At 37.0% G+C, this 27,483-nt stretch overlaps 1 protein-coding gene across 3 annotated transcripts; it reads left to right on the forward strand.

The window, feature by feature from the left end:
- The first annotated feature begins 43 nt into the window (after nucleotides 1-43).
- LOC107088987 (guanine nucleotide-binding protein G(q) subunit alpha-like) lies at nucleotides 44-23,859 on the forward strand. Of its 3 annotated transcripts, none has more exons than XM_015381486.1 (8): nucleotides 44-338; nucleotides 454-610; nucleotides 6,493-6,677; nucleotides 13,548-13,696; nucleotides 13,823-13,951; nucleotides 18,044-18,173; nucleotides 18,699-18,852; nucleotides 21,845-23,859. In XM_015381486.1, the coding sequence occupies exons 2-8, from the start codon at nucleotides 475-477 to the stop codon at nucleotides 22,033-22,035; spliced, it is 1,074 nt and encodes a 357-aa protein (XP_015236972.1). In that variant the 5' UTR covers nucleotides 44-338; nucleotides 454-474; the 3' UTR covers nucleotides 22,036-23,859. The 3 variants fall into 3 exon arrangements, with proteins under 3 accessions (XP_015236972.1, XP_015236970.1, XP_015236969.1); XM_015381484.1 differs by having other exon boundaries at nucleotides 44-332; nucleotides 21,845-23,858; XM_015381483.1 differs by having other exon boundaries at nucleotides 45-223; nucleotides 21,845-23,433.
- The last annotated feature ends 3,624 nt before the right edge of the window (nucleotides 23,860-27,483 follow it).

A 27,483-nucleotide genomic window follows, 5' to 3' on the forward strand; every position in this document is an offset into this window, starting at 1 on the left:
GCCCACACTATTTCCCATCATAGCTCAGCCCTCTGTCACATGGTTCAGCAGTTAGTTGGGTTACATCCAAGACATCAGGAGGTCAGCCTCTGAATGAACAAGAGCTACATAACTTTCACATATCTGGACACCATTTTTTCTTTCTTTTATTTTTGCTTTCAAGATTTGAGGGAAGATTAAAGCAGCATAATCAGCGCGCCACGCCCGGAGCCTTGCCATCAGGGTTTGTAATGACTCGCTGCGCAAAATTTGTTACACAAACTATATTTCCTCTTCACTAGAGAGGAACTTTACTTTTCTACTTCCTCATATAGCATTCATCTTGCTTCCAGGTCAGAGTAAGAGTGTTTTGTAGTGCGCAAATTCAACATTTTAGGAGTTTTTAAATCATGCGGCTGTCCAGGTGCGCGCGGCGCTCCTTCCTCACTGTTGTGCGTGTCTGTGCCATGTAAGGTGAGCTGTTATCCAGGAGCGATGACGCTGAGCGCTGTGGGGTCCTGCTGCCTCAGTCCAGAGGCCAAAGAAGCTCGGAGGATCAACTCAGAGATAGAGAGGCAGCTCAGAAAGGACAAGAAGAATTCCCGACTGGAGTTTAAACTCCTACTGCTGGGTAAGGGACAAAAACTTACCAAAAAAAGAATCAAATCAAATATCTTGCATTTATCAAGTTTGGAGGTCTATTTCAGTTTTAAAAGATAATTTAATAAAACTACAAACGCACTTCATGTTTTTAATCTTGCACAAAGTTTATTTTCATTTGTTGTATAACTAAACCTTATAAAAAAATACCAAACTCAAAGTGCATAATTGCTCTTTTGTTTGTGAAACTAGTGCAGTAACGGTACCAAATGAAAACCAATTAAAATAATCACTTGATTCTTCTATATTCAGCTATCAATAAAGTATTGAAAGTGTTTGATATAAATTATAGACAAAGGTGTAAACTTTTTGCTTGCTGGGCGTTGCTTTCTTAAGAGATTTATGTTGCATACATGCTAAACATCATTGTTGCTTACATTCCCTTTATGATCTGTGTGTGAAGCTCTTTGTTTTTATGACTTATACGTAACTGTTACTTGCTTGCTTAATTATGGTGAACCTGTTAAGTTGCGGTTACTCTGTTGCACCATGTCTCAAAGCTAAAATCAGCTCAAACTGGTTTAAGTATCAAAATCTCAATCAGATGATGTTGACACAAGGGGTTTACATAATGGCCATCTAACCAACACATCTGCACTAATTGTGCGATCCTATCGTTTCCGTATAAACCATCATCTCAGGAGTTTTTCAGACATCTTGTTGACTCTTCATTCCAAGGAAATACATAAGCATTACTGGGAACATGTAAGCTGCTTTGCTAAAAACTGACTCTTTGGCAATCTGTACTCGGTACGTTTGATTCAAGAATAAACACGTTGTTGATAATAAAAATAAAAACTTCCTTTGATTGGATGTGGTATTGCAAAAAATACTTTCAGAATCAGAATAGTGTTTGTCATTATGCTCATGTAGGAGTATTTGCATAACAGATTTTTGTGTGAAGCATAAAGGCTTTGACAGCATAAGAAGTAAAAACAACATCACACAATATAATATAAGATAAATGTTAACTGCAGTGAAGGTCAATAAAATTCTGTATATATGCGAGTCAATGGAAGTAATGGGGGCTGCTCAGTGTCGCAGTGGGTAGCACTGCAGAACTTTCCGGGTTTGTTTACTGGTCCGGGATCTTTCTGCATGGAGTTTGCATGTTCTTCCTGTGCTGGCATGGGTTCTCCCCTGGTACTCTGGCTTCCTCCCACAGTCCAAAAACATGACTGTTTGGTTAATTGGCTTCTCTAAATTCTCCTTAGGTGTTATTGTGTGTGTGAATGGTTGTTTGTCCTGTTTGTCTCTGTGTTGCCCTGCAATGGACTGGCGACCTGTCCAGGGTGTGCCCTGCTCTTGCCCGTAGACACCTGAAGATTGGCACCAGTACCCCTCGCCAACCCCAGCAGGGATAAGCGTGAAGAAAAATGAAAGGGAAGTAATGGATTTTTATTAGGGAAAAAAATTAGTGTAAACCCATTCTCTGATGGTTCTGAACCACTTTCCTGAAGGCTGAGGTACAAACAGACTTTGGGTAAGGTTGTGTGTGACGATCCTGGCTGTCCTCTGAACATATTCAGAGTATTTGGAATCCAAATCAGGGAGAAGACATCCAAACATTTTCTTTGCTGGTTTGACCACCTACTGTAAGGAAAGTCCTTTCTTTACCATGAGGTGCAGCTGCCAGTAGGCTTGTAATTGTCTGTGATTAGACCTACAGTGTCCATATGATTTGCACACTTCAAAAGCAGGTTGGAGTGGAATGCATCTCACATTTATGAGTGAATAATTGTAGAGCAGAGCTCTGAGCACACAGCCTTTCATAAATGTAAATACATGGTCTCAAAACATCATTTTAATTAATTGATTTTTAACTATTTTTTGGAAGTTTCTGATGAAATTATCCTGTTAGATGTAATATATGCATCTCAATGGTTATTTATTAAATAAGTAGGAAAACTGTCTTACTATCTTTTAAATCTAAATTTTGTGCATCAAATCTTGTTGTTGTGCAATTATGTGATCTTCAGTCATCATTAATTTGGCTAGAAGTCATCACCGTAACAATAGTAACCGTTGTTGGGAACCTTTGTTTACTTGGAGTTTGCTCAGTGACACCACCTGTTCAAGAAGGGCTGAATCCCAAACCACCCCCTAAGTACTAACTCTTAACTATCAAGTGTCACTCCAAATGAAGTCACAATCATAGCTTTGGAAGGCGTCTTGATTGAATGTGGGGTAATAAACGAGAATGGGACGGCCTCTTCCTTCTGATGGAAAAGGAAAGCAGTCGTTGCTATGGCAATACAATGACGTGTCATGTGCTTGGCTGTAGCTCTGTGGCGCCCCTTTTTAAAAACAGATGTATAAGGTAAAATAAAACCATTTCACAGATGACCTTCCAGTTTGGAATTTCCGCAAATCAGTGGAATTTACAATTGGCGGAATGTTTTTCCTCCGCCACCAGGCCGCCGTTAAGAGGGTTAGAGGATAAGTGCACAGGGTTAGTGTTTAAGGGTTTGGGATTGGGCACAGTAGAGTACATCGTCATACCAAACCACTGTTGCCGAACTAAAGCAACCCTTTTAAGGCCAAAAGTAGTTCAGGTTAGCCAAAGGCCGAAGAAAAAAGCAGCAATGTCAGGAGAAGTACTACAATAGATCAGCTAAAGACCTGCCGCAGTTGACTGTGAGGATACAACCATTCCTATCCCACACTGTCTGGAGGATAGGCAGAGTACTGAGGCCAGTGGATGGGAGGTCCTATGAAATTCAGTTGCACTCTGGAAGCATTAGTAGGAGCAATAGCAGAAACATCAGGCGTGCACCAGGTGTGACCTTTACTGACCCTCTCGATATTGAGATCAGCATCCCCAGTCAGCCAAAAGCTGTGCGATGCAAAGATTCAAACACTGTCCCCATTTCGCACTGTGTAACAGCACGACCTAAACCCATAGAAACTGGCAACAGAGACAGCCCAGTCACAACCAGGGCTGGTCGTTCAGTGGTGCAGCCACAGAGGTATACGGACTGTGTGGTAAAATACTGGTGAAGAAACTGATATGTTGATGTCTACATGCATCCTGCACTATGGCGAAGTAAACAAGCACAAAATTTACAGTTTAAATTTGTTAATATAGATGTTATCATTTGCAAATTTCAGGTTGTGACCTAATATCAACATTGATTTTAGTTGATGTTTACTGTGTTTTCAGTTTTGTTAGATGTTATGTTCATTAGTTTTAGATGTTATGTTGATCAGTTGCTAATGGCAGATTTTGATTTATGACCATATAAAAATGCTTAGGATGTTTTACTACGCCCTGTTCTTGTGAGACTTTTGTTTGTTGGTTATAGACTTATTTTGAGATTTTGAGACAGTACTTACTCTCAAAGGAGAAAATATGTAAAAATAGGAACTATTGTTGGGAACCTTTGTTCACTTTCTCAAGAATATTTTTAAGTGTGGCACTATGTGTTGAAGACTGGTTTTTGAGTTATTCTACACTATGAGAATAATAAAGTTTGTAACCGGAATGGGTAAACACTAAAAGAAAGAGTCCTTCACAGTAAAAGAGAACAACTTTAACAACCATGACTTTTTTTTATAGAATTTGTATTTTTTAAGTAAATTTATGTCTGGTATGAACTGGTAGAATTAATTTAACTGTTTGGCTTTGATCATAGACCACACATTTGGGAAAGTTTGGGACTTTGGTAAAGTATTAGCTTTCTCTCCTGACATTTATATTCTTCTTTGTTGACATTGTGCTTGACACGTGGTTCAGTGTCTTAGATTCTTAATGTCTAACATGGACACCTTAAGCTTGGTTTATACTTGACACATCTAAGGGATACCTCCTCTTGGGCTTCTGCAACCCTCTGCGTGTACTCTGTGCAGGCAGAATTTCTGCACAGAGCCCCTAGGAAAATTTGTAGCTATGCAGACAGATCCACGCAGAACACATGCGCTGTGTCTGAATGTCAGCCCTAACCCCTAAATCCCTCAATCACTCTATAGAACAGGGACTAAATAGTGCACTTTATAGTGAACTCAGTTAACTGACCGTTTGGACAGATAATTACCACTTTTCACTCCCCGTTGGTCCATAACTCTACCTCCCTGCACGGTACCCGTGCCATCTTTATTTGTCGATTTCACTACCCGATCCTTACCTGAAGCTCGATCCATACCATCATCTCATCTACATCCGGGTTGCCCTCGATTTTAATTTCTAAGAAATACCTAAATTATGTTTTTATCTCCTTAAAGAAAGTAAGTATACTAAACTATAATGTGTTTAAGTTTAATAATGTTTTTCCTCAGAAAATAAATGCAATAAAATAATTTCTGTTTTATGTATCGTCTGTTCCCATCTGTAGCGGAAATTTCCGGAAGCGAACTTTTGGCTTCAGGTTTAAACATAAATCTAGTCTTTTTGAGTTTTATTTTTTCCTTTCCTGTTAACCTTATAGTATATAACAAAAAAAGAAGATAAACATGGTTTAATCACATTTTGCCCGACTACTCTATGCATGTCCAATGATTACGTCAGACAGGCTGTTTAATAGAGAAAATGTAAAAAGCATTGGATTGTCTCAGGAAAGTCATAAAAAAATGTTTTAAAGATTTAAAGACATTTGTTTATCGATTATAGGATAGAAAAAGTACTCTAGTACCATGATTACATTATTTATGGCAATCTGGATGAATATCTGCTAGCACATGCGCAAATGAGCTGATGGTACAGATTGTGCTTCCGGTACAGATCGGGTAGTGACAGTCGCTGCCACACAATTCCCATCATGCTAAGGGAGGAGAGCTCTCGCAAAGCAATTTGAGACATACCTTCCAAATGGCCATGGAGAGCGAGCACCAGCTCCTGCTGGCCAGAGTTCTTCAAATGTTAACATCTACAGACATCCTGTGATTTAGTTAATAAATATCATTACTATCAACACATTGACGAAAAACTGAAGGAAAGGAACTGCTCTGGCTCTTAAGTGACATGAAGAGGCTTTTTTAAAAGTTTTAAACCACTGTGTTTTCTACTTCCTCATGTAGTGTGGTGTTGTCAGCTTGCTGTTTGTACTGAACATCCCCCCCACACCCGGGAGCCGGCCAGACTGTGATGGGCGGCTCATTTTTGCATGGAATGTCCGGCGTCAAGCATAATGAGGCCATAATGAGTCCTTTAAACTAAGCTTCCTGTGACCGAGGCAGATCATCTAAACCCTTCTTCTTACTAAGCATGAAAGTTGTCTCTAAAAGGCATTTGGCATACCTAAGTGAGTTGTTGCAAGTATCATTTGTGATTAAAAATGTTACCTAAGTCAGCAGTAGTGACCTAGTTCTTGGCTGTTTCACAAAAAAAGTCTATGGTGTACAATTGCTTGAACTAATGATCTTTGCATCTGCATGTAGATTTTTATCATCATTTCTCTAGAAATGGCTCCAAAAGACTCCCATTGCTCCAAGTATTATCAGAGTGCTGTACTACAAAACCATCTTAAGGAAAGCAAACTGAGTATCTGCTTCGGTTAATTATTAAAAAGTACTGAAATGACCTTTATCTTGCTATGTTGGAAGACTCACTGTGATTGTTAGCACTGGTTATTCAAATAATTAAATCTGAATACATTTGTACATGTACGTTTGAGCCTTTACATTTAGGCCCTGAATTATCCAAACCTCTTATATATTTAGGTTTTAAGGAAACTTTAAGCTTGCCCAATATGTTTATCCTGGCTGGGAGTAAGAAGAAACAGAACATAAGCCCAGACTTAAATCTGAGAGAAATGGAGAGATCTAATCATTAGCTAGCTATAAGGGCTTTTGGTAATACAATCTTTAACCCTCCCTATACTGCATATTAATTAATTACATGTTCCTGTCTGCGTCCAGGAACTGGTGAAAGTGGGAAGAGCACTTTCATCAAGCAGATGAGGATCATCCATGGTCGTGGATACACTGATGAGGATAGGAGAGGCTTCACCAGGCTGATCTATGAGAACATCTTTACAGCTATGCAGGCCATGATCCAAGCCATGAGCACATTACAGATCTCTTACAAGAATCAGTACAACAAGGTATGCCTGACGGGATTTTCTGTCTTTTTCTGTTTCTTTTTGTTGTTGTGTCACTTAAACAAATTGAGAAAGATGTTTGACCTCACACTGTTTCAAAGAAGCATTTGCAAGCTTTACTTGCAGAACAAGCAGTGCAAATTTACAGTCTAATACACACCCCAGAGAAACACTTCTGGTAATTTTCAACAGTGTTTAGTTTTGCAATGTAGCTGCCAGCAAATTTTGTCTGCTTGCAGAGCAGACTGTCTCCTGTATAAACACATGGTGGTAAATGGTAGGCCTATAGAGACAGACAATTCCCTATTAATCCCATAGGAATTTGCACCTGTCACACCAAAGAACACATTAGTCTCTTAAATTTGCTGGCTCATACAAGTATGCAATAGTTAAATAGCAAGAGTTTTAGGTTAGGTTTAGGATGAGATGCAGACACAAGCCTAGTGAGTCAGCTTTTGACTTGTAAGGAGATGGGGCTGTGTAGTAGCTCACAGAACTTAGGATGAATTTGTAGCCCAGGAATAAGATATCAATTTAAATGCATTGATGGTGGCCTAGTGAATTTAACCAGTTTAGATTTTTGAAACTTGAGTGAAGTCAACTTAAAGGTGCAGCGAGTAGTTTTCCATTGATACTGCCTGTAGCCAAAACATAGAACTGCAAAACTCTTCTGCTCATTCTACAAGTACTTAACAAGGTTTTTTTTTTTATTTTGTTTTATCTTTTTGTTGGTTCCCAGTCGCTTAGGAGTATCCATCTTAAATATAACACTTCGATTGTTTGTTAGGTTGGACCGATTTTAAATGGATGCTCTTGACGTCACATTTGCAGAACAGCTTTGGAACACCTGACCTGAAGTACATTCAGAGAAAATGGGCTACAGGCTTATGCATTGGTGCTGAACTACTGAGGTGTCACTCTAATTATCAAATGTTGTTTTAGTTATAAAAGGTAAAATAAAAAAGCTATTTTAAAGATAGTTAAAATGTACAAATGTTTCTTTAAAAACTGAATATTTATTCAGTTTCTCTTTAATCCATATGGTGTAGAAAAAAGGTTGCCAAATTTTTCAGCTTTTGACCCACAAATAATGCCAGAGCCTCAATAGCCAAAGTGTTTCTCAGTTATACAAAAATTTCTTCAACATTAATAATACAGATGTGAAAATATTACTATAATTAATAACCAAAGTAGTTTATTTAGTCCTCTTTAAGTGATGCTTTTATATCTTTCAGCACTTTATCATAATCATCTTTATTATAAATCATTTATTACACTGTAGGTCTAGGTCTATATCATTTATTTTTTGATATACTTCAGTAAAAATGTACAAAATGTCTTTTTAAAAACTGAATTTTTATTTGCCGGGTCATCCACTGTACTTTAGCAGTTTGCTCAACATGTCTTTCACTTCCACCCGTAATATGACTCTCAACACTCTACCTAGCAAAGAGAGAGTGAACCTTTTACAATCTATTTTACTTTGAGTCTCTGGCTCTGATGTTGCTGCCTAAGTGATTCTTTTTTCCAATGGAGTTCAAAATGAGGTAATTGTTCCCACTTCTTATTGCAAAGCAGTATTTTGCTTACACACATACACACCCAACAGCTGCAGAATATGCTGAGTATATATTTTCATAACAGGACTATGTGTACTGAATGCTTGCTCATTATACAGGAGGCTGTAAAAGGAAGACTTGGAAGGCTGCTACATAAAACACACGGTCCCTTTATGATCCCTTTGCAAAGATATTCCCCAATTGTACTTTATCATGCGTTGCTTAAATACGACGACAAACATCTACCATTTTGTTTTGATTTTATGCAACAGACAAAAGTGATTCTGAAAAGTATTGTGCTTACCTACTTTACTCCAACACTCTCAAATAAAAACCCAAACCAAACTGCCTTGCCTCATTAGCAAATAGTCATCCTGTTGGTATTTAGATCCTACAATAAACCCAACTGTTCTACTTAGGTCAAGAGGTTTGCTAGAGAATACTTGTATGGTAAAAGACTCATGAAAACCTGGAAACACCCCAAACATGTTAGAAATAGGTTAAGGTTAGATCAAGAAATATCTAAAGGTTTGATTATTACACAGAGCACTGGTTAGTTCCTTGTCTGTGAATGGAAAGAGTTAAATTAAATTCAATTTATTTATTTAGTGTCAATTCACAACACATGTCATCTTGAGGCACTTTACAGAGATTATTCAGCAAGATCATATAGTCAGATTGAGTGAAAGTTTTCTATCCAAGGAAAGCCAGCTGATTGCATTGACTCATTGACTCGAAGGCAATTCCTCACACCAACCATGCTTGTTATGACAGTGGAGAGGAAAATTTCCTTTTAAAAGGAAGAAACCTGCAGAACCAGTCTCGGTGTGAGGGGCCATCTGGCGAGGCAGACAAAAGCAGACATAGAAACAGAAGCATAGATGCAAAAAGCAACTATCAACCAGCTCCACAGGCGGCCCCATCCAGGAAACACACATCCTGGCAGACAAGCTCTGAGCCAGCTTCCATGTCAGACGATGAAGAGAGCACATCCAGCCAGTCACAGTCAGAGAAACAGGACTACACTGAAAACAGGCCGAGCTCCAACACCTATAAACAAGTGTTTATGATGCTAGCAAAGCTTATATTTCTCTCCAGGATGGTGTCACAGGGAAAACAGTAATAGACCAGATGAAAATACTATGATGAGAAAAAGCAGAGAAAGGATAACATTAGAGATTGAACTAACAACTTATGTTGAACGGGAGAATACAGATAGAATGATGAAAAGGGGTCCCAATGTCCGCCAGCAGTCTAAGCCTATAGCAGCATATCATAGCTCAGGGTAACCTGAGCCACACTAACTAGAAGCTTTATCAAAAAGGAAAGTTTTAAGCCTACCTAGTTTCTCAGCAATGCTGACTTCCTAAATGAACTGAACAACTTCTTTCGAAGGTTTGAGGCACTAAACAGCACTCCAGCAGTGAAAGCTGTTCCACACCAGGGGGGAGGAGGCACTAAACCTGAACGTAGCAGAAGTGAGGAAAACTCTGAGGAGAGTCAACCCAAGGAAGGCCCCAGGGCCTGATAACATACCTGGGCGGGTGTATAAGGAGTGTGCAGTTCAGCTGGCAGGTGTCCTTACAGACATTTTCAACACCTCGCTGGACCAATCCATAGTGCCAGCATGTTTCAAGTCTGCCACCATTATTCCAGCCCCAAAGAAACCTCAGGTTCCCTCAGAAGACAAAGGAGATCATCTTGGACTTCAGGAAGAATCGGCCTAACCACGCTCCACCGGTCATCAACAGCTCAGCTGTAGAGGTGGGCAAAAGCACCAAATTCCTGGGGGTGCACATCACAAACACCCTCACCTGGAATGTAAACACCACCTCACTGGTCAAAAGGGCACAGAAGCGCATGTACTTCTTGCAGAGGATGAGGAGAGCCCACCTGCCCCCGCCCATCTGCATGACCTTCTACAGAAGCACCATAGAGAGCATTCTGACCAGCTGTCTCACTGTGTGGTGTGGAGGCTGCAGCATCTCAGACTGGAAGAATGAGAGAAGAGTGGTGGGAAACTCAGAGAGGATCATTGGGGCTCCTCTTGCCTCCATAAAAGACATTTCATCCTAGCACTGCATTTCCCGAGCTCGTAACATCATCAATGACCCCTCACACCACCACCATGGACTGTTCACCCAGCTGCCCTCAGGGACGAGACTTCAAAGCATTGGATGCAGGTCCAGCAGATTCCACAACAGTTTCTTCCCCACTGCCATTACACTGCTGAATGTTTTGTAAAATGGGTTATTGTATTGTATTTTATTATATTTATTATATTTTATCCTTATACTAAAAAATAAATGTTAGAACTGTAAATTTACACTCATATGTTTATATATATAGAATTATTATTTTTCAAGGCTGCACTTTTAAAAAGATGAAGTTGTTCTAATTTTTACATTTTTATAAAATACTACAAAATATATATTTATAGAATTGCAACATTTGTAGGGAAATGCTGAAACAAACATTAGCCTCTGTTATTGTAAAAAAAAATACATTAATAAAACAAAATATAAAGGGCTTTCTACAGAATTTTGACTTTGATGGTTTAAATAGAAATGTAGATTACAATTTTAAGATTTTTATTCTTAAAAAGGTTCATTTCACTTCAGTTTTGCAATTAGCAGGTAAATATGTCTTATAAAACACCTTTAATTCACTCTTAAGTTGATTGTTGGGACATAGAAAAAATTTATAAAAGTTTGAGGTGTATGAATGGCCTTGCAAAAGTATGAATACTTGGTTTATGGATTTACAAAGTATCTACAACTTCTGCAAGGCACAAAAAACAACCAACTTCTGGCCTTGTATTAACATTTGATTGTGTTGCATACATAATAGTTCTTTAATCCCAGTTATGGTGTATATATGTGGTACATAAATGTGCATTAATAAGATTTAGTAATTTTATAATAATAATAGGTGGATGACAAGATTCAAAAAGAGTCTCCTGTGCAGTTTGTAGTTATCCCATTTTGTTTAATATGATTACAACATAAGAATATTGCATAGCATTCACAATATAATGCAGGGGATACCGGTCTGCTAGCCTTTTTAACTATGTGCTTTCTCAAGCTTAAAGGAGGAAGCCCATTATGGGGCAGTTGTTTGTTGCAAACCAGCTGGAAATGTGATAAAAATCACTGAGACAATGTTTTTAAACTACACTTAATGAGTGCTGATAAAATCTGCTGGCAGCAGCGGCCACTTAGGCTGGGGAGTCTTCGTGTTTTCTGGCACGTTTCTGTCTGTCTAAAATTAAGGGAGGACTCTTTTCATCATAGTTTGATATTAACAATATAAGCCTTGTATAATGCAAATGCTGTTGCACAAATTCTAACAAATAATAATAATAAAAGATTAATTTATAAAAGTAAATAAGCAGCTCTTAAAATTGTTTTTCTTTTTTTCATTATTATATTAGAAGTTTCCGATGATTTAATCAGCTTGTTCACATTATTTAGAGAGTTTTAAGATGTATTTCCTAGTAGTCGTGTTTTTCCCAGCTTAGCGGTTTGAGTCGCAGCAATAGCAATAGGAAGGGTACGAATGTTTGCAGTGAGCCATTACAGACTGAGGCAGCTGGGAATGTTTCCCAGTCAGAGATGCAATCGGAAACGAGCATAACTGAATGTAAGCACATTACATTAAATGATCATAATGCTGCTCCAACCTTAAGTAGGTTTTTGCTGAAATATTGATCTGCAGCTTAAAACTTCAAACAAGAGGTGGAAGAACCTTTTTGAAGACTTTTTAATATGAAAAATATTTGTGCTGCACTGACTTTATATCCCTGTTAATTTGGAATAAGTTCTGACAGGATAAAATGTATAATAATCTATTATGTCACTCTTTGTCTCAAACTTACCTTCTTTTTGATATTTATACATCTATTTTTTTTTATTTAGCTTTGAAGAGTATAATACATTTTTCCTGTATTTCTAGACTTAAATGTTTTTAATAGTTGTGTTTCTGCATTTAAAGGAGTTTTGTCCATACTATTGTCTTAAAAGTACAATTATGTAAAGTAGGTGATATCAGCAAATGCGTTCATACTCTTAACATTTCTATGTTTGATAAAGTTTATTAACACAATCTTCATTGTGTTCATTTGAGATTTTATTTTCCAGGCCTATTGAAGGTGTTATAAAATTATGAAGTAGATGCAAAACGATACATGATTTAAACATTTTTGCCAATAAAAATCTGAAAAATGTGGCATGCATTTTCCTTCAGCCCCGTTGACTCTGAGGATCACAAAATCCAGAGCAATAAAATGTCTTTGAAATGTGCGTTACTAAATACCTAATCTAGTCCAGATGTGCAGAGTTTAATCTCAGCTTTTATCCCACAGTTTTGTTATAGAACATTACTGAAAAAATCATATTAATGATTTCAAGGAACACAGCAGGACAGGAATAAAGTTGTGGAAGAGTCTAAAGCAGGGTTGTGTTGTACAACAATATCCCATGCTGTAAACACCTTATGGAACAGCATTCAATCCATCACCTGAAAATGAGAATAGGCGGAAGACACTGCAGAGCAAGGAGAACATAAATCAGAGAAACAGCCAGGGCCACTGGTAGCACTGAAGCTCAGGCAGGAGAATCTGTGAACAGAAAAAACTATTAGTTGTCAATTCCATATATCTTTTATTAAAAAGGCAAGAAGAAAACAGTTGTGAAAGGAAGGAGTTCCTCTTGCAGTTTCCCCCAACCCCTGTAGGCAACAGGGGGACTGAGAAAAATGTGAAAATGGAAGCTGTATTTTGATAGGACCAAAATGTAACATTTAATATTTATGCAACCCTCTGTGTGGTAGAAGCACTAACCTTTCAGGTCAACACTTATACACAGCCCACTGTTGTAAAACAAGGTGTTGGTAGCATCATACTATGGGGATACTTTTCCTCAGCAGAGGCAATGAAGCTGGCATGGCAGTGGGTAGGTTAGGACCCCTAAACATACACCCAAATCTCCATAGTTTTAATAAAAGCATATTCATGTGAAAGAATGGACCAGGAAAAGTTAAGAGTTTTGTTCTTCCAAAAGACCTGCAGCATTAATGGCAAAAAACATTGGTTTAAAAAAAAAAAAAAAATGACCTAGATATTCCTAACTTGGAAGGTTTTAGTAGTAAAGTAACAAAATCCAAAGGTTTAATGACTATAAATACTGTTACAAGGTACTGTATGTGATTCAAGTAAGTAAAGTCTTAGTCTTGTTACCATGGTGTTCTTGCAACGCTGTTGTATTTCACAATGTGCTTTTTGTATATCTAACTGACATTACGTTTTGGGTTTCAGGATAATGCGGAGTTGATCAGTCGCGTCGAAAAGTTAGAAACTTTAAAGAGCCCATACATTGAGGCCTTGATGAGCCTGTGGAGTGACCCGGGAATTCAGGAATGTTACAGTCGGAGGAGGGAATACCAGCTCTCAGACTCAGCCAAATAGTGAGTGTCAACTCCTTAAATACTGTCAAATAATTTAATAATAGGACCTTTTTTAGTTTAAAATTCGATTTTTCAATAATTCAATTGTAATTTGTTTTCCTCTGCAATATCTCTCTTTGCCTTTAGTTATCTGAGTGACTTGGCTCGAATAGCTGATCCTGCTTTTTTGCCAACCCAGCAAGATATCCTGAGGGTCAGGGCTCCCACAACAGGAATAATAGAATATCCGTTTAAGCTAGAGGATGTGGTATTCAGGTAAGTCTTATCGTTTCTGTTTATGCTTATTGTTGCCACAAGATCACTAGTAAAGCCCCTATCACACCATGACTATTTAGCCAGCGTATGCCTGACGTCCCAGAATCTTCTAAAACGCTGGCATGGAAATTTCTATGTATTTTTTTCAATTTATGGCGTGTGAATAGAGTATTCATAACAAGTCCGGAACCTATGTCAAATGACAGCCTAACTTATGCATAACGCATTGCAGCGTAATGCCCATGATGTCACAACCCAGTGTTCTGAGGGCAGTAGCAATGCGCCCAGAGGCGCCCAGCCTGCATAAAACGATTTCTTTGATTGTGGCATTAACCTAGCTGCTGTTTACCGCCTGCCAAAAGAAAAGAGTAAATTAATTTAATAAAAAGAAAAGGAAAGAAATAAGGTTTGCAGTCGCAGCAGATTCAGCGTCATGTCTGCTAGGAAGTTTGTGGGTCGTGGCCGTGGGCGTGAACTTAGGGAGGATCCATCACACTCACCTTCTCGCTCACATTATGATGCAGATGAAGTCTGGAGGAGAACTGATGGTTTCCACCTGTAAACCCCCTTTTATACCAAAACGCCATTATACAGCAGCTGTAAGTTAGAAACATGTTCAGTGGTCGTCTGGAACACGTCAAATACGTTGATATGCGTTGGAGATAAGTTCTTGATAAGTTACCCTAAGTTATGCATAGGTTTTGGATAAGCTGGAAGCCATGACTTATGAGTAACTCAAACTCAACGAATGTCAACAATCAAATACCTCATGTGTAACTTATGGCCCACGTGTTCGTATACACTGGCACATGTCGGGAAATTTTGAGCATGCTCAACATTTCTCAATGGACTTGCCCTATGTTGACGTGTGCCAGCGTGTTTCAGTATAGTTCAGCGTACTTCACCGCACTTATAACTTATATAAAAATTACTCATAACTTATCCAGCACATGTCAGATTTTTTGCCAGATTTTTCATATGTCAGGCATACGCTGTCTAAATCATCAAGGTGTGACTGGGGATTTAAAAATCTGATTTGCCGAAGCCATTAAGGATGAAAAAAGTATTATTACTATAGGATATCGAGAAATACTATTGGTCCTTTTATTTTGTTTCTTTAACTCTGACATATTTAAAATCACTTTATCATTTCCAAACAAAAAATTGCAAAAAGTGGATAGTTGCCTTAACATCATAGAGAAGAATGAGAAGAATAAAACCTAAATATTATTTTGTAATATATATTTATAATATCTGTAGTATTTATAATTCAGTGATAATAAATCCGTTAAAACACATTTTATGATGAATAGAGCCTTTTTATTTAAATAATAAGGGATTCTGGTGTCTTATAATGTTGACAGACCATATTAGTTAAGTTCAGCAATGAACGATGTAACAAGGTTTGTCATAAGTTACTTAGATTATAGTAATACACCTACAGTGGCTGCCAATCGCCGTGTTCCTTGAAAACAAGTAAAACCACAAACTGTCATTTAGATGATAGCTGTTCATTGTGTAATAATTTGGTCTGGGTTTGACCAGACTTGCCGTTTTAGATTTTAATTGAAGTTCCAAAGTTCTCCAAAAAAGGTGAGATACATCTTAATTCAGCTGCTGAATCAGACAGTGTGAGATCTCCATCCCATTTGATTCTTTATTGATGCTGCGAAAAGGATAATAAAAACAAAACTAGAAAAGGTATTTGCTTCATAATTTTCAAAAGTGTCTAAAACATACACTTGGGTGTACACTTTTAAATGATCCAACCTTTAAGATCATATTATCACGCATTTTACTGTACTTTTGCTTTTCATTTATGTTAATAATTAGTTTTATTATATGAATAATTCATTTTGAATATATTTTAATATAGCAAGTTTATGGGTAAGTATTCAGCAATAACAAAAAAACCTTATAATGGCCACATATGTTAAAAAGTTCTTAGTCCGGGCTACAATAAAATTGAATCACTTTTGAGAGGTTTTCCAAAAAGAGCCTGTTTTTTACACATATTCAAATGTTGAAACATCTGAGCAATGACTTAGCAAATAAATATCTATACCTTACTATGTAATCTTAATGCAACTATTCTAAAACTAAAAGGGTGTTAAATAAAATGGGCAACTGGTACTGGTACACACATAATAAAACAGTTTTAACAAAAGACTTCAAAAGAAACTATAGCCGCTAACATTAGAGGTGTCCGACTGTTGGTCAGTGCTCTAAAACTCTGGACACAGTTGTTTATTTGTGATTTATTTGGTAATTTAAATTTTACCAATTTAGAAATTCAATTACTTAAAGCTTAAGTTAATTAGTCTGTTCTTTATAGATGCACTTTTGTTTGTGTGTTAATGGCAATATTTGACAAGCGAAGTTATGCACAACATTGCAGTAGACCCCTCAGTGAAACTTAATGTGCAGAATTTGTATATGCTTGCAGTTGTTGCATTTTAGAAGCTCTTGCATTGTATCAGTTGTACTATAAGGAGATATTTTTCATATAACCTGCATTCAGTTTCATTAAAAGAATTATAACATCAATCCTAACCCTTACATATTAAGGTCCTTCTATGATGGTTCGGCATTTTTTGTTTCTGAGGTTAACTCAATAAATGTAGCCCTGTCTTTGATTGGTTACTTTGTCTCTGCCATGATTTTGATCCAAAATAGTTTAAAATTGTAGTTCTTGGTGTTTGTATATAAACTTATGACTTTTGAGAAAATAATTCAAAGTTATACTGTATCTCATTATCGTAGTTTTTAAAAAGTTCTGCTTATCTTTACTGACCTAAAACAGAGCATGTTTTGTGTTTTTTTTAAATTGGCAATAAAAATAAAACAGTTTTGAACTGTATGTCATTAAATATATTCACAGAGGATGGCTTTTGTTGGAAAAAGACTTCATATCTATTGTGTGGGAATGTCATGCATGAAAAAAACACTCAAAATGCAAAGAACATTGTGTCGCATTAGGAATTATTTCTTACGCTTCTTTTTGTTGCCATTTGCATGATTTCCAATTAGTCAAACTGCAGGAATCAGCACATTACTGCTTTGAATTTGATGATCAGACAAACATGGATCTGTTTGTAGTTTACCAGGAAAGATGTTTTAAGAGCCTAATGGGCAAATCACATGAGAAATGGTGCTTCAGGCTCTGTATTCATGTAATATTTAAGTAGGGTGGTTAATATCTCAGCTGTTTGAACTTTTCACATATTGGTTAGCTCTGTCAGATGTGTTTATGGTGTTATTATTCTAAGCTTTCATGCGTTAAAGGCTGACTAAACACATCAAGCGCCAGTGTACATTTTACATACAGAACATAAATACATTTATATGGGCAGGAATTTCACAGTCATCTTATGGTTAAAAACATAATTGCACAAGTGATTCAGTTAATTAGCTGAGGTTCAAAACTAAAAAGCTAAATGTATAAATTAACTCCTGGTGATACCTGGCTAAATGTCCTTTATTAGGTTGGAGAGAAATAGAAATACACTTTTTGTGTTGATATTTGAGCAAGTTTATTGAAAAAGATAGAGCTACTTTGGATCGGTTAGTTTTGTGTTATTGAAGTAGAGATTGGGGGGTTTATTCAGAAGATTAAAGATAGTCTTGTTTGTTTGTTGTTATTCTTTTTCATTCAATTTTTAATGTGTTACAACATCATGAAAGGTTCTGTCAAAATTTCACCAGTCTTATTTCTGAGTTTAGGTGAAGTTGGAGAAAACACACGATCCTTCAAATGTGTATTTATTACTCCTAATAGCAATTTACATATTTTTTGCAATGCAGTAATACCTGATAAAATAGTGCCAAAATGTAACTCTATTTGTTGTTATTGTTATTATTATTTGGAAGTCTCATCTGTACACCTTTATATGTTTTTCTTGCCTTTGTGGTCAAGAAGCTTTCCTCTCCTTGTGGGCAGAATATATAGCCACGCCGCTTTCCTCCTCAAACCTTTATTTTATCTTCTACCTTAGGCCTAAGCTGCAGTCTGTAGAAATGTGATAGCATGGTATTAATACTATTTTAATTAATTTGATGATTTTTCTTTATGGCACCAACTTGTTGCCTCAGGATGGTGGACGTAGGTGGCCAGCGTTCTGAGAGGAGGAAATGGATTCATTGCTTTGAAAAAGTCACGTCCATCATGTTCCTGGCGGCGCTAAGCGAATACGATCAGGTTCTAGCTGAGTCCAGCCATGAGGTGAGAAACAGGCTGCTGCTTTTGCCTAAAAAATAAAACCTTCTTTTTCCTCCACACAGTATCTTATTATTCCTGTGCATGGGGGGAGGTGAAAGAGGCTCACTTTGGGATGATAAAAAAAAAATCCTTTTAAGGGACACAAAGGGAGATTGTTCTCTTTGTTTAAAGCCAAACGTGTTAAGTGGAAATGATGACCCAGATTTCTGGAGTCCAACACCAGCTTGATGTCTCTCTCCCTTTTTCTCTTTCGTTCTCACTCTCTCACTCCCTCTCTCCATTCCGCTTTCTATTTCACTTTTGGTCACGCTCAAAAGCCTCTTCTCAATCTTCCGTTGTGGCTATGCATGTGGTTGATCTGCAGGGGGAGCCCTTTAGTCACTCTGTTCTGCAAGGGGCGCCTCTGTGGGAAGCTGCTTTCTGTAATGATTTGTCAGGCAGTTGACTTTTCCCATGCAATCATTGCTCAGTTACTGCTTTCAGATTATTCTCCTAACATCTCTCCTCTTGTTCATGTGCTTCTCAAAGAACCGGATGGAGGAGAGCATAGCCCTGTTCGAGACAATCACAAGATACGAATGGTTTAATGGCTCCTCATTCATCCTATTTCTCAACAAGATGGACCTGTTGAAGGAAAAAATCATGTATTCACATTTGGAGGACTATTTTCCAGAGTATAATGGTAAGGGCTAACATTTGATTTGAATACCACAACACCCCCCACATTTACTGCTAATTTACTAATACATTATGCTGCCCCCTTTACAAACATTCCTTCTTTACAAAAATCACCCAGGGCCCAGAACACAGAAGGGGCTCCTTATCAGCCAGTTAAGTGTTTTTTTTTATTATTAGCCAGCTCCAAAGCTCCTGGAATTACACATGATGGCAGACGATATCCCACTCTTCTCAACAGACTTGTGGAATGAATGCAACCTCATGCTGCAGATACTTAAAAAAAAAAGTGTGGTCCGCTGTACCTCTTGTAAGCAGCTTTACGTCAGACTCGCACTGAATGTACTTCAGCTGTGGTGCAGGCTTGTTACAGAAAGTCACTCCCACTGAAATCTGCGACCGACCAAGCTTTCATACTGCTGCTCCAGCTTCAGAAATGGTGCTCAGGAGAAAAAAAGTTCATGTTGGTTCACGCTCTTCAGGAGTTATCGCAAAAAGCTTGTTATTGGTGCTAATGTATCCCTTTTAATTCTCAAATAGCCCCTCTGTTTGTGTTTTGCTTTTTCCTTTACTCTAGTCAAGTTATTGTAGGTTGGTCAATTAATTTTATTCTGAAAGTCAGTGGGACTTTATCCTGCTTTGTGCCCTGCTTTTCCTGTTGTTTAAATTGGGGAGCATGATGTGGAGACGTCTGCGGTGTCTGGCCAAACTTCCTTCTTGCGGAAATACTCTGTTTCTTCTCCAAAATATAATGTTGTCTACTGTAGATAAATATTTATCTTTTGCCAATCCTGTCCTTGTTCACTCATGACTGTATCAATCATGCAAATCCCATATCTCCTACAAAAGAATGTGGGATATTGTAAAAATAATCTCATCATGGCAAAGTGGTTCTCCACCTCTGTAGTTTTGCAGCTTTTAATCTGGACACATACTGACATGTACTGGAAGTCTAAAATATGCAGAATGAAAGATGATGTTAAGAGTACAGTCCCCTGTGGCGCTCCTGTGCTGCTGACCACATAAAGAGACAGACAGTACTTCTGTGTAATCCATTTGTCAGATTGTCATCACTTCAGACTAGCCAAGTTCTCCATCTGTATTTCTGGGTTGCTGAAAAATTAAATCGGGCTGAATCCTTTAGGATATCAAAGAACCTGATCCTGGTTTGTATTGCTGCCTACTTTGATCAATAGTCATGGTGGTGAAGAAGCAGAATCCAGAGCAAATGTTGATGATAAAACATTTAAAGTGTGGAAAGCTCTGGGTAGCAGGAGAACTGGATGTTGGTTTTTCGCTAAAGGATAGTAGAGGAGAATGCTGAACATGTTCCTGAAATACACAGATTGAAGCATGTGTTCATTCTATCGGCTCTGTATAGACTTCCACTGAGCTAATCCCACAACTGCTCAAAACCTGTGATCCTCCTTATCCCCGACCATAGATCTATCCATTTTTTTTTCCTGAAGACCTTGCTGTCTCCAATCTCGACTCATAAGTAGCTTTTTCTATACTCCTCAATAACTCCTTGTCATCCACCCTGAAGGCTATCTTTTCTTGTTTAGCAGATCTCTCAGGTCACAGAGTTTATTAGGAAAGCATCTCACTGCTGTGTTGAGGATTAAGTCGTCTGTGGTTTATATATTTGGTCAGACACTCAATCATGGAATTGCTCTCATCCCTATGTGTCAGGTAGAATGAATCCTTAGCCATGGCTTCCAAACACTTCAACAAGTATCTTTGATTCTCTGTTACAACCTTCTCAAAGTTCTTTTCATTATAGATCAAAGGTTTATACATCAGGCAGAGGGATTAAAGAAATATCTAATTTAAGCTAGAAAGATATCGCTTTATAAGTCAGGAAATAGTCACAGGAAAATAACTTCTTGTCTATTGTCTCAACCAGAGCAATGACAAGGATGCTGTATTATCTTGGCTCCAAACAGGTTAAGAAAGAAGGTAGATGTAGGGCTGGTTTTCCTGCAAAGGCCCTGGGAACTTCCTCAGTATTTGCTTATCATGTACACACATATTGTAACCTGATGTGCTGAAGTAAACAGGTTTTACTGTACTATCAAGTGTGTATATTTTAGCCACTATCTAATTGTAAATGTATGTTTAATTCAAACTTTTACGTGACTAAAGCATGCGCTGTCACTACAACTATAAACTGGAGTTTGGAAATCCAATGGTGGGACTTTAACTTGAATCATGCAACAAATTATGAGCCTCATCTTTCAAGCTAATGTAAATTATAGTTAGAATTTAACACACTGATAATTATTATGACTGCAATTATTGTAGTCATAATTATAATCTTAAAAACTCACAGTCATAAACATGGCTGTCAATGCTCAACATCAGGCACCTTGGTAAACATTGTTAATGATCTTCAATGCTGCAGTGGTGTTTTTGTTGAAGTGTTGGACATCGAAGTCGGAAGATTTTAAATAATCTGTTTTCCTCGGCCAGAAAACAAACACAGGGTGATCATCGTTAAGCAGGATTATCATCTTCAACGTACAGATACGTTTCATCAGATGAAAAAAAGATGAAGAAAATTCAAACCGCCTCCACTGCCCTCTCAGTCTGCAGGAGAAAGTGTGTTATAGAAGCAGCAGGCTGAAGATGAGGTTGTGGAGGGAGAGCTGGTCAGTGATCCATCTCTCTGTATGCTCCAGCCTTGTGAAATGTTATTCATGAAGACTGGGTTCATCCAGGATGCCTATAAATGCAGTGCCAGTGTTTTTTATTAAAGTGGTTATCTCTTCATGAGGGAGTAACCCTGCCACATAGATCTATTGTAATCAAAGATTAGATGTCACTATCATTTTAACTGAGAAGTTATACTGCTGCATTAAGATTAGCTTAATTTTTTAGGGTTCAGGTACATCAGGAACTCATTTCTCGTTCAGAAATAATTTTCATTACCTATATATATGTATTTCAAATTATTTAACTCTAAGCAAATGTCTTGTCTGACCCCCTTTTTCTTTTAGGTCCCAAGCAGGATGCTGAGAAAGCACAAAAGTTCATCTTGCAAATGTTCACCAGTCACAATGAAAACGTGGACAACCGGTTCTACTCCCACTTCACATGCGCCACAGACACAGGGAACATACAGAAGGTGTTCCAGGACGTGAGGCAAACCATCATACAAGAGAACCTGAAAGATCATAACTTGGTGTGAGCGCCTGGTGCTGCTACTGTAGTTGAACGCAGCCGGCGGACTGGGATGCCTCTGCAGCATCTTCATTTGCTGCTGCTGTTTCACACTTTAATCCAAAACAGGAAATTGGAGGACTTCAGAGCTTGTCATCAAATGACTGTACAGCCAATGCTTTTCAAATTTTCTTGTTAGAGTCTGTAAGTGGATGTCTCCGGCTATTACAAAGTGTGACCTGCCAATTAAAAGTGCTGGCTTTCAGCGGAGTCTAATATAGCGTGAACTCTGAAATTTATTGAGCGCTATGTAGACATTTTGGAGCGGTGGGAATGCACACTGGCAGATTAATAGGGGGAAACATATTTTACTGCCCTGGAATGCCTCAGAGGAATTGTGATGTAGTTGATCTCTCCCTCAGGGAAGGAGTGGGACTGAATGTTCTGCAGAATTCTGGCATCACTAAAACAGTTTGCTGGATTTAAGTTGGATAGCTTGGGTTGTGGCTAGACTAAAAGGGAACAGGTCATAATAAACACTAATCATTAAACTTCAAGCACACTGTGCATGTTTTGTCATTGCTGCATGAAATTCATTTGAATAGGTTTGGATCAGCACTTTGGATCTGTGTGTGCTTACTTTGCTGAAGAAGAAGATGAATTTTCTGTGGAGCATACATGTTTTATGTTTGTTGAGGTTTTTACTGTAAAGGGATAGACACTTGATGTTTTTTGGAGTGATGGTGCAAAGTTGGATAGTTAAACATATTATTTCAGGAATGGTTGTAATATTAAGCAGTTGTGTTAACTTAAAATGGATATTTATATACCTTTGATACAATTATACTGTCAAATGTTAATAAGCCTATGTTTTGTCTCTGAGCATTAAATTCAGTGTTACAAGGATAAACGGTTAAATGGAAAACTAGGTTCAATAAATGTTTATAAGAAAAAGACATGTTTTTACAGCCCTTTTGCTCCTAACAATAAAAATATAAGTAAAAAATGATATGTATATTCACCTAAAGTGCAAAAGCTTTATTATCCCCTGAACATTAGACATAATACATTTTATGGCAGGTCATATTGTATCCCTTCAGCTATTGCTGCTAAAATCAGAATTAAATAAGCCTTCAAAAATTATTTACAAAACTTCTGTTGAATTTTGGCCCAGAGTATGTGTAAATTGAGTCAGTTTTGTAGGCCACTTTGCTTTTACAAACAATCTTGGCTCCGTCCCCCCCCAAATTTTTTTTTATTGGACTAAAAACAGGACTTTACCCTTAAAAAGTAACCAAATAACTTGTTTTCTTTGAGCCACATAAGCTGTATGTTTAGTTTAGCTGCTTTATGTTTCATATGAGAAAAGTTGAAATTATAATAAACTTGTTATCTTTTCAGACTGTGTTCCTTATGTAATACATTTTATTACTCAACTGTTGGTGTTTGTCATAGTGGTTGTAATAGTGGTTACTGTTGGCTTTCTAAAATGAAGTCTTTTTGAGAACATATATGTGGTAAGACTGTTAAAAAGAAAATGTGACTACATTTAGATGTTAGTCAAAATTTTTTCAGTTTTTTGTTGTTGTTGTGTGTGGGAACTTTAGATAAGAAGAATTGCCTTTATTTTCCCACAGTGGTGAAATGTGAGTGTGATGGTGGCAAAAACAAGTAGACAGAAAACAAACAACCTCACACAAAATAAGAACAGAAAAATAAACGTTGAATCTAACTCTACAGCAGAAAAAACAAACCTAGATGCCTCTCATACAGGAAAATAAACATTTCAGAATAGTCTGAAGGTGTAGCCATTTTATTTGTACAGTGAAAACACAATTATTGGAGCACCCAGTTGTGGATAGATATTGCAAATGGACCTCAGTCCATCGATCTAGGATTGGATCTGTTGCTGAACAGAACATGCAACTGCATAAAACTTGATGAGTTTCACATAAATTATTAAGTTACTGTAGGATTGTGGGTTTATAAAATAAGAGGTTGTAATGCAGTTGTATAGTTAGACAGCAGCTACAGTGGGACTATTTGGCAAATATGTTTACAGAAAATCAGCCCTTTAACATAAAAAAAGAGAGGAACTCGGGCAGGTTTTACTTTTAATAGGGACAAATAATGATTTCAACAGTTTATCCTTCCAAAAATTTAAAAGCAGCTTTGTGTTTAACCAGTATTAAACATATAGTTCAGCAAAATTATTTTCTAAATAATTGTTAAATTAGACCAAGGAATAATTAAATAAATGGTTCAAAGTTTTGTGTGTGTATTACTTTGACTTAAAAAAAAAAAAATATATATATTTTAATATTAAATATTCAAGACAACAACAAATAGGTTTCATGGTCACAAGCTTAAGCTTATCTTAAACTTAAGCTTTATCCATTGGCAGACTCATTTCCATGTAACAGGAGCAAATAACAGAAATTAACTTTGGCAGAAAACAACATGAAAAATGCATTTATTGGTAATAGAAGCTGAACTATAAAAACAACCACGGGCCAGATATGAAGTACAAACATAACTAAGCTTTTTTTTTTTTTTTTTTTTTTTTTTTTTTTTTTTTATATAATATGTAAAACATGTTCACAGATAAAATACATCAACAACTATTCAGTGGGTTAATTATCTATGGTTGTTGTAAAATTACATCAAAGCAAACAGCGTTAACAGCTTTGTCAGAAACTACCGGTATGTATCACATGCTAGCTTCAGCTTGTAACAACAGAGGTCCGTTTCCCTCACTGATCTCTATCTATGCACCGGATCGCTCATTGCCCGAAAAAGGTGAAGCCACCATCTAACATGCTGGTACTCCCCACTCCCATCTAGACACGCAGTAAAAATGCCTACATCTGTAGCATTTAGCCGTAAAAATAAGCAGTTTGCTGGCTGTGGAACACGTTCCACGGGTAATTTTACAGTCAGTTGGTGTACTAAACAAGAAAATCCACATATACGCCAATGTATCCTATAGTATAGTATGTAGAGTAACATTAGTCTGGCTATCTCTGACCGACTCTTAGATATCAACTAAATTGGCCATTGTCATTGTGTCTAATGTAAGAAAATAGAAAGTAAATAGAAAGTAATTCACTGTGAAATGCCAATGTAGTAATTCATTATCAAGTGGATGACTCAGTCGTTTTTGTAGTGTTTGTTGAATTTCCCATTTGAAAAAACTCAGATTATAATCTGAAACTTTAAATAGATCTAGCCCAAAGTCTGCATCTCTGAGTTTTCGGTTTATCAATGGCTGCAATGAATTAGTTCAATCAACACCAAGTAGAACCACTCAGAATTCAGCACGTGCGCAATGAGCATGAAAAGCCATTATCAGCGGAGCCCTGATCGACGAGTCACCATGACAACAGGCAACAGGAAGTACATATTTCACCCCACTGAAATTACAGATTTTAATGCAGAAATGAAAATATAGAACAGTGATCCAGCTTCAATGGAGAGGGAGATGGTGAAGGAGAAGATTTTTGCTCAGTTAATTTAGTTAATGCGTAAGTTTATATGAAGTGGGCAATGGCAGGCTGTTTTTATATTTATCAAAAGTACTCCTCTCTGTTGTTCCGTTTGTAGATCACTAAAATAAAAATCACACTCTTAGAATGATCTGTAATGATATATTTTCTAAATTACATTTTTGTAGCAGAAACTGAATTTTAGAAAGTAAAAACACAACATGATACTGGTAAGAATAAAGATTTATATATCTAGAAATGTTAACATATTTTAAGTGATAATATTTTATCATTTATCAGCTTGACTGAATATGTATTTATGATATCTGGAAAAAAAAATTCATAGTTAAAATAATACAAATGCTGACCAATATTATCAGGAATATGGAGATCTGAAATAGATTTAAAGACATACAGAATGTTTATTCTAGATGTTAATGTAAGTGTAAATTGTCATTTAGACAAATACATTTTTTTTTTCAGATACCAGGAATACATCTTCAATAAAAAACATAAAACTATCAAAACAGCTTGCCATAGCCTGTTGTGACAGCGATAATATTGGATTATTTCTTGAATGGTTGTAAATCAATGTATCTACTTAAGTGAAATCCTCTGGCAGCAGGAGAAAATGAATTCTAAAAACGCTGTTATAATATATATAACCTGTTCATCATCTCATGGGTTCCTCCTCATGTTGATTGATTTAGTCTGTTTTTACACTAAATACTAATCGGGTGTTTGCAGCCGCACTTCGAATGTTATCACCCCAGTAAATGGTTGTTATTAGAGGCTACTAGACTGCCTTCAGGTTGTGCCAGTAGGCTCATTAGGTTGGTATCGAGTGAATCCTAATCCTAACCCTAAAGTAATACCTTTTCCCCCATCGAATAAATGAATCTATTTACGAATATTCTGAAAATAATTTAAGTAATTCTTCATGTACTGTAAATATAACTACACAGTAAAACTACAACAAATATCTGAGTAAATCAGGAAATAAAACAGAGTGATTGGCTTTAAGGAAAGCGGAGAGAGCAGACCTGCCACTGACCAGGTTAGCTCTGGGGAGGATGTTACTATTATGACTGAAACGGAAGTTGAGGAAACTCTCTTTGTGAACTGGAAAAGTCAGACTTTCCATGTTTTCAGGATTAGAAAACTGAAGAGTTTTCAGTAAACCGTCTTCATGAAAAGGACCCCTGAACTTCGTTTAGCATCATATGTATGTTAGCGATGTTTCTTTACCCACAGATAAAAAAAAATAACATTGCAAAATGATTTGATATTTCTTGCCATTTATTTCAGAATGTTAGAGTAATATATACCCACAGAAGCAGCTTCAGTCAGAGACTCATTTCATCACGCTGCACCACAGAGCTCCACAGGAAGTCATTCCTGCCTGTGGCCATCAAACTGTACAATTCATCTCAGTTACAGTCATTTAACTTATTAATTACTTATTTCCTCACTACACTATGTGCAATAACATGGTCATGTGAAATGATAGTAATTTAGCTACTGAGCAGCATTGTAAAAACAGTTAATTGTATACACTGAAATCTTTATTTCATCCTTGCTCTTATTTCATTCTTATATTTTATTTCCCACTGTTTATATGGGAAGGGATTTAATACACTGTTTATAGGGGAGGGGTGTGATTTTACTGTTGGGTTGTAATTTAACTTATTTTACTTTGTCTTATTTAACTTAATTTTCTCTTTACTGTAAACAGAAATAGCTCAGGTTTTTCATTCATTCATAGGTCTATGTAATTTTGATTAATAATTAATTTTACTGGGGATGAAAACCTGATATCTAAATGTGTATCAGAAAATCCGAGCTCAATACTTGGTTGCTTCTTTTTTGTGTGAATTAATTCACACTGTCCGTTTGCTGGCCATTTAGTACACTAATCCTATGAGCAGTAAATTTGCAGTAAAATTACACGCTGGTAAACTTGACACAATGGACAAACACCTGCAGATGAC

The sequence above is a fragment of the Cyprinodon variegatus genome, unplaced genomic scaffold, assembly GCF_000732505.1.
Source record: "Cyprinodon variegatus isolate N-32 unplaced genomic scaffold, C_variegatus-1.0 Scaffold234, whole genome shotgun sequence".
Classification (NCBI taxonomy): domain Eukaryota; kingdom Metazoa; phylum Chordata; class Actinopteri; order Cyprinodontiformes; family Cyprinodontidae; genus Cyprinodon; species Cyprinodon variegatus.

Coding starts and splice junctions, on each gene's coding strand:
- LOC107088987 (XM_015381486.1), top strand. CDS start 475: ATGACGCTGAGCGCTGTGGGGTCCTGCTGCCTCAGTCCAGAGGCCAAA. Junction 611..6,492: donor GTTTAAACTCCTACTGCTGG/GTAAGGGACAAA, acceptor GTCTGCGTCCAG/GAACTGGTGAAAGTGGGAAG. Junction 13,952..18,043: donor CTAGAGGATGTGGTATTCAG/GTAAGTCTTATC, acceptor TTGTTGCCTCAG/GATGGTGGACGTAGGTGGCC.